The sequence below is a fragment of the Equus przewalskii genome, chromosome 3 (assembly GCF_037783145.1).
Source record: "Equus przewalskii isolate Varuska chromosome 3, EquPr2, whole genome shotgun sequence".
NCBI lineage: Eukaryota > Metazoa > Chordata > Mammalia > Perissodactyla > Equidae > Equus > Equus przewalskii.
In genome coordinates, this window is record NC_091833.1 from 87,013,509 (window position 1) to 87,024,372 (window position 10,864).

The following is a 10,864-nucleotide window of genomic DNA, read 5'->3' on the forward strand; positions in this document are numbered from 1 at the left end:
ACATGTAGAGAGAAATATCTGTAGAGATATAGATATGTGAAACTTTGCAAAATCTGCCCTCCAACCATATCTAACTATTGCCGGTTCTCCTCCCAATCCAATCTGAACCCCTCCAGCCTCCTTCCCATCTTTGCTCATCGTGTTCTCTTATCTATGGTTTCTTGAGTCTCATCTCTTCTGTAGTATCTTTCCCATCCACCCAGCCTTGGAAATCATCTCTCCTGTACTTCTTATTACCTCCATGATTACTTGGCATATGACTGCCAGTAGGTTCTGTCTCCCCAATTAAAATAAAGCTCCTCCAGACCAGGAGCTACATCTCGCATTTCTGTGTGTCTTCAGTGCACAGCCCACAGGGAATACCTATGAAGGACAGGTCATTCATCCAAACAGTAAACAGCTATTCTTGGAGAGGCAGTGAATCTCAAATACCTTATCAATCAACAAGCACAAATCTTTTTATCAATTAGATAAGAATTATTCAGGGAATGTGTTTAAAAAACAGAGATTCTTAGACTCAAACCCAACAAGATTCCAATTCAGGAGAACAGGGCTGGGGTTCTAGAATCTGTATTTTGTACAAGCTCCTCAGTGATGCTGAAACAGAGCCAGGCTTGTGGACCACCACAGTAGGGTGCTGTTGACTTGTATTTGCCCACTCTGAGCACCAGTCTTGACTGCATCATTCAGAAAGCTTCACACCGGTTGAAATTTATTCATCTATCAATACGCCATTGAGGATTCTTTAACTCGAGATTTCCTGAAACCAGAAAAGGGAATAAGTTGTAAATGACTTCACACTGTATAATGACAACTAAATGTAGTTATTACTTGTGGACTGACTATAAATATCTATAATAACCTACAAGCAAGACTTAGTGGAATTCTGGTAATAATTTCTCATTCCTCTTTACCAAGAAACTGGTGGAGTTTTGTCTTTGGTGTGTAGTGTCAGGTCCAAATTCCAGGCCTCATAATCATGTTCTGGATTGCAGACTGTTTCTGTCTTATGTGAGTCTGTGCTGGATGTGCCATCTGGATCTTTATTTGAACCACAGCCTTCACAGTTCTGAAGTGTCTCTCCCTGGTTGCTCCTGAGGTACTCAGTGTTACAGTGTTGCAGGAGGCAAGATAATGTAGGGCTGATGGTGCAGGCTCCAGAGTCACACATTCCATTGCTTAAAAGCTGTGTCACCTTGTGCAAGTCATTGAACACATCTGAATCTCTCCATCTTATCATAGTACCAGCTTCCTTGGTGGTTGTGATGATTCAATAATGTCATACAAATAAAGCACTTAGAATAGTGCCTAGCAGACCATAATCTCTCAGTTCTTATTATCTTTAATATAATTATTACAGTCATGCACCATGTAATGACGTTTTAGTCAACGACGGGCTGCATATATAACAGTGGTCTCGTAAGATGAGTACCGTATAGCCTAGTAGGCTGGACCACCTAGGGTTGTGTGAGTACACTCTGTGATGTTCCCACGAGGAGATCATCTAATGACGCATTTCTCAGAATGGATACCCATCATTAAGCAACATGTGACTATATTTTGGTTACAGTTGAAAAAAATGACTTAAGTTATGAATTACCTTTGAACATAATTTTAAGATTCTGATTTGCAGATTTTATAAAGGAATGATAGCTAAATTCCTTTATAAAAATCCAGGAAGAAGTAATTTTTTAAATCTAATTCTCCATTTCACGTATCTTGAATTGTTTAATTTGAAGATGGATTAAGACACAGAGGCCATAGCAGCATTTACTACAGGACATTCTATGGAACATAAGGTTCACCAGATATTTTGTTAAATGTATGTTTTATTTTACAAAAAATCTCCTTTTCCATAAAGCAGCTCACAGAACCCGCTCCATAGCAAGCACTGGGAAATCCTGAATCAGAGTCTTCCCTCTACTCCTGTTTGTTCTGAGCACATAGTATGTTACATTGTCAAGTGGAGAGAAGGAGGTGGCAGGGACTTCTACGAAACCAGTGGTGGCATCTGCAGCGAGGCAGCTTTAGTTAGCTTGTCTTTCCCCAATTCCTCCTCATATGGAAACTCCTCCTTCTCCTTCAAAACCCAGCTCAAATGTCTCCACTTGTGAAATGCTTTCTCCAACTCCCCAAGTTAGTTGGTTTCTTCTCGAAGCTTCTACAACAATTTGTATGTATTGTGGTGTCAGCTCTTAGGTGGGAGATGGTTGAAACCATCGATCTCGTTTGCTGAAAATGGAGTATGGTCCCGATTTTTTTAGGTCACAGCTTAAGAAGCTGCCCTTTTGGAGATCTGTATCCTTTGTTCTATAACGTCGTCATAGTCTGTTCTCTCCTCCGTTTTTGAAACACTGTGTTCTTTCAGTTTAAGTATTAGTTGAGGCAGCCAGCATGTATTTTAGGTAAAATACTTATTTTTAATTACAATGAGATCAACTGAGTAAAGGGCAGATTCTCAGCTTCTTTCTCTCCCTTTCTCTGGGGCATATGCTGATTGAGTGGAATGGTGGGTAGAAGATTCCAGGGTATTTAAACTTTCCCTCAGTGGTCCAGTTCTGTCACTTTCACCAATTGAAAGCAAATGAGTCTTGAGGATGCTCCACTACCTTCATGGCTCTTATCACACTCCCTTACAATAATTACTTGTTTACCTCTCTGCCTCCCTCCCCTGAGAATGGAAACCTTTGTTTTTAGATCTTGTACTCCCAGCCCCTGGGAGTTGAATTGAATGAGTGGAGTTGTTGAATGAATGGGTGCCTAAGGCCATCAGTAAGGACTCTTTTTCTCTCTCCTCCTCAGGGCCGCCCAATAACTCCAGTCTACACGGTGGCTCCAAACGTTCAGAGAATTCCCACTGCCGGGATCTATGGGGCCAGTTACGTTCCATTTGCTGCTCCGGCCACAGCCACGATCGCCACACTACAGAAGAACGCGGCCGCCGCCGCCGCCGTTTATGGAGGCTACGCGGGCTATATACCTCAGGCCTTCCCTGCTGCTGCTATTCAGGTTCCCATTCACGATGTCTACCAGACATACTGAGACGAGAGCACAGACAAACCACAGAACTACCACTGAAGGAACACTTTACTATTTATGAAGAAAGAACATGGATTAGCACACATATGAAACCTGAAAGTGAAGAATGTTATCAGATATCATACTGAAACATTTTATATACATGAAGTTTTCACTAGTTTTTTAAGACTATTTTCAATTTAGCAGGCCTGTGTTCATACATTTCTCAGAGACTTGCAATGGCTCGTGCCTTAATACCATCTCTTAAAAATTTGTATGCTGTAGTACCTTTGTATAGAGGTTTTTGTTTTTGTATTTTTAAGGATATATTTTCAGTATGAAGGTTATTTTCTTAACTTCTGCACTCCAGAGATTTCTATTTTGTAGTACCTTCAATAATATATCAAGTATATATTAAAAAGCACACTTGAGCAGCTAGGAGACTATTTTGAAAAGTATATTCAATATTTAAAGATGCAAACAATAGTGCTTTAAAAATACTACATAAAATGTTATTGTAAAAGTTATACTGGAAAGTGCAATTTTAAAATGAGTAAAACCTCTATTTTTGCTGGTATTAAGGGTCGACGGTGTTACCATGTGTTATCCACGATGGTTCTCTTTTTTAAAAGAAATTAAACACTCAGTCTCTCCTTAAGCCAACATTGAAAAGACTTGTCACACTTCTGAGTCCAAACACTGGAAAGCTCTCACCTGCCACCATGACCCTGGGCCCCTGCTCATCCTCTGTGTGTCCTTGCTCTTAAACCTGTTTTCCCCCAGGCTCGCCCACTCATCTCCTCCCCGAAACCCCAGTCCCGACTCCGTGTTTGGCAAATCTAGGGCAAGTGAATTCCTCCAACAGAGAAAACATCGATAGCTTTTATACTTCTTCCTGGGTATTTGTTGGGATTTTTTGTTTTGTTGTGTTTTTTTGTTTTGTTTTGTTTTGGTTGGGGAGGTATTTTCGATAGCAAAGTATGTGTAAGCACAAGATTTTAATAGTTCACATAAGACACCTTTGCATATGTATTTCATTGTCCAATATAAAACTTTAGTTCCTTTTCTAATGCTTTTATTCGTTTTTGAAGTATGAGTTTCTAGAGACAGAGAATGTTACTGTAGACAAGACCCCGAGAGACCCTTGTCACAGGAAGTTATGCTTCTAGTTGCCTTATCATGTTTCATGCAAAATGTCTGTGGTCGTCAAGGGTGTTGGAAATGTTAAGTTTCTTGAACAGGGCTTCCCTCCATTGCTGTGCACGGGGCAAGTGAACTAAATTGGGGCAGGCACATTCAGGAGGAGAGAGACCCCCCCAGGAGTTAAAAGATAGTTTGTAAATATCTCCTGATGCTCGTTTTTAGTTGTTTTATGGTGCAGAAGTTCATGGTATATAGTTTAATGCAAAATGAAACCATTTTATTTCAATGTTATTAAAAAGTTTTGTTTTATTAGAAAGTAAATGTATTGTTGCAGTGTTTTGTGCCTGTTTAAAGGCTTTTGTTTAGCAGAGTGAATGTAAAATACAGTAAAATGTTAAGATTGTCATCTACTTTATGAAATACATCAACTTGGAATTTTGTTTTAAAGGTTCTATCAAGGAAGTGAGGTGTGCAATAGGTAGCAAGTACACATTTGTGTTTTTATGTCATATTAGAGATACATAAAGTCTTACCACTCACCGAATTTTTGCTGGTGGCTGAATTCTTATTTGTGGATTCATAATAGGATCATGCCTTTAGCAAATGTTTTAGTTTTGTTTTAAATTTTAAATTAAGAGATTCCCAAATGCCTTTTTTCCCCCCTCATTTTAGGGCGGGATGAATTTTTTATATATAAGCAATATTTATTTAACTATTCTGTAAAATTATTGAGTGCCTGCAAAGGCCTTTAAACATTCTTGACATTCCTATCCATCATTCTTCAATGACATAAAGTAATTGTGCAATGTTCCTGATGATGTACCCGGGAAGCTGCATCCGAGCTCGCATCCGTTGGAATGAGTAATCCAACAAAATGCAATCTGGATCAGATCCTCATCCCTTGGCTTTGTGTGAAAGAAGGACACTCCTTCCCTTGTAGGATTGTCACAGGGGTTCACGGGATGAGACTCTGACCCAGAGGTCTTACTGTATTTTACATGTGCCTGTAAATTATTTGCAAAAAAAAAAAAAAAAAAAGAGGTAATAAAAAGAAAAGAAAAAAAGTGGTATCTTAACATGGCAGTTACCAGACTACCTTAAAAACAAATATTGGTGACATAGCCAGTTAAGTATCAGTGAGCCTTCTGTGTATGATCTGTCTGTTCCTGTTTCAAAACCATTTCACATACACTACTGAGGTGAGTTTATAACTTGAAATGTGAACTTTTTTTTTTAGGGTTAAGAACAAACTATATAAATGTTAAAAAAAAAAAAAAGGCTTTAGGGTTCTGTTTTCAAACATGCTAGCAGTTTAGTTGTTACCTTTAGTTGCTTTGTATTGGAAAAGCTTTTAAATTTATTTAGATCTTGCTCCATTTACAGTACATTCTTTGGATGGATGTAGTAAATAAAGCTTCTTTAAGGCAATTTCAAGACCTTATTTTAAACTGTGTTTTCTTTATACTGACTTTTTTTCCCTAACAAAATTAGAAAAACACTTACAGCATAGAAGGAATCGATTAATTTGATATTTTCAACAGGAGGAACCCAGCAAGTTGCTATCATGTCTTTGGTTTGGAATTACCATTGAAGATAGGGTGCATAGTAAAAATTGTGAATTATCAATATGCCCAAACTTGAGTTGGAAGGTTGAGCGCTCAAATACTATTCAGCATCTAGATTGGAGTAGGATGTGGCAGAGGCTATCACTGCTCTCAGTACTGAAATTTGTTTATGGTCCCAAGAGTTTTACACTCAGAACCCTAGATGGAGACAGTTGATGTGACACTGAGTTGTTTGGTGGTCTCAGGAAGGTGCTGGGGTGACCTGAATGTTGGTTTCTGCGTTGGAAACCAAAGCCTTCTGTTTCTCATTTTCACAGTGCACACACAACAAGGTTAGCAGAACACTTCCTTCCATTTTCTCTAGAGATCATCACTAATTTCAGACAGTATCTTTCAGCAAAGCCGGTCAGATGATTCAAGGGGAAGTGACGGGTTGTCATGGAATAACTTCTAACAATTGCCCCATGTGGCTTTGCCATTGATTAAAATTAAGAATTTTACCTTCTTAGTCTTGAGCAGCCTGAGTTATGGTGTCCCAACCTACATTTCTTGGAATACTAACTTCCTGCTTTTTTTAAAAAAATAAAGGCCTTTTTGGAGGCAAAAGAGGCTGGGAAACTTCCCAAGGTGAGAGATCATAGGCAATGTTTTCTTTTTCTGCTGGGAAAGATTCACCCTGAGCTAACTTCTGTTGCCAATCTTCCTCTTTTTTTTTTTTTCCTCCCCAAAGTCTGTTCTGGGAGAAAAGAACGGATGCTCTTCAAGTTGCAGAATCACAGATTTTGATTGATCTTGTTAGAAAAAGAATTAACAATCACACAAAACATGTTACACCTCTACCAGGCGCCAGGCTTTGTCCGAGCTGCTGCAGCAGCTGTAGCATGAGCAAAATCTTGCACATGTAGAGCTTACATTCCAGTGGGAGAGCACAGACAAAGTGAGCAGATAAACAGTAGGTCGGGTGGGGACAAATGCTATGATTATGTGACTTCTTAGGCTTTTTGGCTTCTGTAATCTCAGATGGACCTCACAATAACTCAGTGAAGTAGGCAGGGCAGATAATGTGACTGGGCAAGGCCACACAGCTGGTAAGAACCAGGACAGAAATATGAACTCAGACTGCAAGTCCCAGATTCCTTCTAACAGCACAGTGACCCTGGAAATAGATAAAACCAGTCACGCCAATGACCTACTTCAGAGCCCAGAAAAAGAAAAGAAAAGCTTTTCTACAAACGTAGTTTCTTTTCTGTTGGCTTTTAGTGTGTTTTCATATGCAACCTCTTTCCTTGGGGGATGGGAACTGAGGGCAGAATGGCTGAAATGCCTCCTCTCAGCGCGGAAGACACAGTGGCTCTAGGTGGGGCTGCTAAAAATGTAGACCCTGGCACATCTGAGGAAGTCTATCTACAACGCTGTCCCAAAGATGATGGAGAAGGCTAAAGAACTATCGTGGGCAGTCAACTGTACCCTTCTGATTCTTCACTAGAAAGGTGACCCGTTTTTTTATTCCAAAAATATCTGTCATGACAACATACATAAGCACTTATTTAGTTGAAAGTCAGAACCACTAGAAAACAAAGTTCTGATTTTTCTTTTCTCATGGATAATCCTACAGACGGTCCAACCTTTATCGAGTGCTGTTATGTGGCGGGCACTGTGCTGGCTGTGTTTTGATAGCTATAATTGACCTTACTGCCTTGGCAGACCCTGTTATAAGGGCATTAGGGTACTTCACTATTTAAAAGAAATTTAAATTTCTTGGCTCTGCCGCAATATTTTTGTATGACCTCAATTGTTACATGATATTATCTTTATTATAGGCTTCTGGGCACTCAGCCTTTATATCAGAGTTAGGTTTTATTTTAAAAAAAAACACGAAATGTAACATTTTCGCATGGATATTTTAATGAAATCACATTTTGACACAATCACCCTAAAAAAAATACATCTTCACTTTTTAAAAAAATTACTGGGTAGGATGACATAGATGTACTCATTTTATTCTTGCCCTGCTAAGTCCTTTGGCACTTTCCCCATCTCTCTGACCACCCAAGGTTAAGGGCAGGATTAGGTTTAAATACAGAATGAGACTCAGGAAACATCCACCAAGTGTTTTGCTTCAATTCCAAGTTCCAAGGTGTCAGCCTGGAGACAGACTTTTCTTTCTCCTCTTTTCCCTCTTTAGTCTTCCCTTTCTAGGTAGCCCGCATTCCTGTTTTCTGACTTCTCACATCAGTCAGAAACGTGGAAAAACTGTGCTTGCCCAAATACTTATCTCTGTGAGCAAGCACCGTGGCCGAGGGGAACAAAGCTGGGTTTGTAGTCCGGATACGTGGGGAGTGAAACCCCAGCTGTGCTCTTTACCAGCCGTGCGACCTTGGAAAAGACGCCTCGCTTCTCTGAGCACCGGTCTCTTAATTGGTAAAATAGAGACAATAATCCTGACCTCGTAAGTTTATTGTGAAAATCTGATGAGTTAATGAATCTTAAAAAGCCTGGTATGTTGTAGGCACTCAAGAAACATTTATTTCCTTTCCCTTCCCCTTTATAAACTGTCGTGTGAATGCATCCCACAGTATTAACTCCATTAAGCCGTTCCATTTTATGCCTTTTATTCTTTTTTTCCCCATTTATTCAATAAACATTTGTTGAATGCCAACTGTCTGCCAGCACAGCAGGAGGCACTGGAGAGAGAACAGTCAACGAAATCGACCCCCTCTGCCCTCCAGAAACTCCCAGACATGAGAAGACAGTGTCGCAAGTGCTATGAAATGGGAGGGGGCACCCGCAAAGGCTTGCACAGGGGGTAAAGGAGGTTTTGAGGAAGAAGTGCCATCTGAGCAAGGAAGTACAGAATGACTATGAGTTAGGGCAGATGAGCAGGGAAACGAGGGAACAGGAAGTGCCCAGGTCTGGAAGAAAGAACATGATATATTCACTGAAAGTCAGTGTGGCTTGCCTCAAAAGAGAAAGAGAAAGGGTGTCATCTGACCTGTGTTAGGTGTGGAAGGAAGAGATTTGGTCCCTATAACAAGGAACGGGGAAAAACTCTAACTAAAACATTCCTCCTTGGGACTTTGAGTTTCTTTCAGAAAATGGTGAAGCCTTGCATTTATCTAAACTGCTGAGGCTGAGGGGTTGTCTAGCGATCAACAGCATGGTGCATCTGAGTGCTCCCTCTAATGGGCAACACCCTCCCTCCAGCCTTCCTGGCCCCAGGTCATGTCCACCAACCCTGATCTTGTGGGGGGAGTTTATAGGGGCAGACAAGGGTCTTACAGGTTTCCATCCCTTTCTTCTTTAAATCCATGTTCTAGCCTCTGGGACCATCTACCCTTTCCTCTCCGGGGTCATACAGCACCTACATGTGCTGGTCAGGGTGTCCCCACTCTCCCTGGGGAAGCACTACAGGAATGCCGACTTCTCAGGAAGGTGGTGGAGCCCTATAGTCCTCCAGATGGCTGTGAGGGCGAGGGACGGTCTTAAGTAAAATCTTCAGAAGTGCACTGGCTTCCTCAGTGGGATTAGATTTCCTTGCAAGTCCACTCTACGCAATTATACCCACAATCAAAAGCAACACCAAATGCTGCATTTGCAAGAAATATGACCTTTCCTGAGCTAATTTTTAGCCACCTTTCTTTCTTGGCTTGCTCTACTTTGTTTGTCAAAAATCTTCATTAATGATTAACCAACCACGAGGTTTAAATAGGCCTTAGTCATTGTGAGGCAGGTAAAACAAGTTGCTAAAGCCCGGTTGTTTCTGACATGACCTTGCTGGGGGGCCCTGGGTCAAGACATTTTGAGCTTATGGCATTATAATAACACTGGCCTTGCCAGTTTAGTTTTCCTGGGATTTTTCCTCTCCTTTTTCAGGATCTTCATTTCAGTGTATTTCTATCAGCCTTGCCAGCTTCACCGCCCCCCCCACCCCAATTCAAGCATGGCTGCTTGACACTTTCTCAGTCTTACACAAAGTGCTGTGTAAACTCAGCTTCCTGACAGGTCCCTAATCTCCCCTTTCCAAATAAGATGCTCCTCTAAGAAGAGAAATTCTGGGAATGCAGCTGATGCTAAATGTGCTCTAGCATTTATAGAAGAAAGTGTTCTGAGCATAAGAGACAATAGCAAAAACAATCTATTTAGCATAACTTCCCAATTCTTAAGTACAAATATCCAAACTGTTAAGTGCCCTGACAAGGCCTGCCTTCGGTGAGCATTTCTTTTTCTTGTCCCTCATTTTCCTTATGCTTGGGAATAGTGTCAAACCTTAGAGCATGATCACTCAGCAGGAGATAAGAACAATGACTGACAGTAACTTACTATATGCCAATCGGATACTTAACATGTCAAGTAGCTTACATGGATTTTTAAAAATTTTTTTATTAAAAATAATACAAACAGAGAACTGTGCACAGATCACATAGAGCTTGATGAATTTTCACAAACTGAGCCCATCTATGTAACCAGCATCCCGATAAAAAACATGACCAGTATTCTGGAAGCTTCCCCATGGTCCCTTCCAGACACTACCTCCTCCCTAAGGGTAACCACTGTTTTGACATCTAACAGCATAAATTTGTTTTCCATGGGTCATTTTTTCATACTTGAGATAGCTACTACTATTATCCCCATTTTACAGATAAAAGGAAAGGAGGCAGAAGGAGGTTTAGCAACTTCCCCAAGGTCACATAGCTGGTAAGTGAAAGAGCCGGGATGTGAACCTGGATTTTCTAACTCCAGAGCTGGGATCCGGGTGGGAAGGTGTAATTATAAGTCACCTGTTTCATAAGGACTTAAGGTCATTTGTTTGTACTGGAAGTTACACTGATCTCCCAACAGTCACTTCACCATAAAGGTCATTGGAGCAAGTGGAAAGCAGAGAGAAAAAATCAGCACACGTGGCAGAACATGGGGTCCCAAACCTTTTGGAGTGTCCAGGCCCTGCAGGATTACCTTTCTGCATTCTTTTTTTCCTAGTGACTTCCAAATCTCTTACACTCTAGCATTCCCCTTTATCAAACTTGGTTTTCAAGAAGGAGAGGAATGGACTAATCCAAACTGAGGTGGGTTGTAGATTTTTCTCTAAGGACAAAACCCTTGTTCAGTAAACCCAGGAATAAAGCCCTAATTTTGGAATT

At 40.7% G+C, this 10,864-nt stretch overlaps 1 protein-coding gene across 19 annotated transcripts in view; it reads left to right on the forward strand.

Moving 5' to 3' along the window:
• RBM47 (RNA binding motif protein 47) overlaps window positions 1-5,595 on the forward strand; it is a 148,452-nt gene extending 142,857 nt beyond the window's left edge. For all 19 annotated transcript variants that reach the window (XM_008524038.2, XM_008524036.2, XM_008524046.2 and 16 more), the window contains one exon: window positions 2,803-5,595. In XM_008524038.2, coding sequence (XP_008522260.1) covers window positions 2,803-3,042 — 240 coding nt within the window. In that variant the 3' untranslated portion in view covers window positions 3,043-5,595. The remainder of the gene's footprint in view (window positions 1-2,802) is intronic.
• The last annotated feature ends 5,269 nt before the right edge of the window (window positions 5,596-10,864 follow it).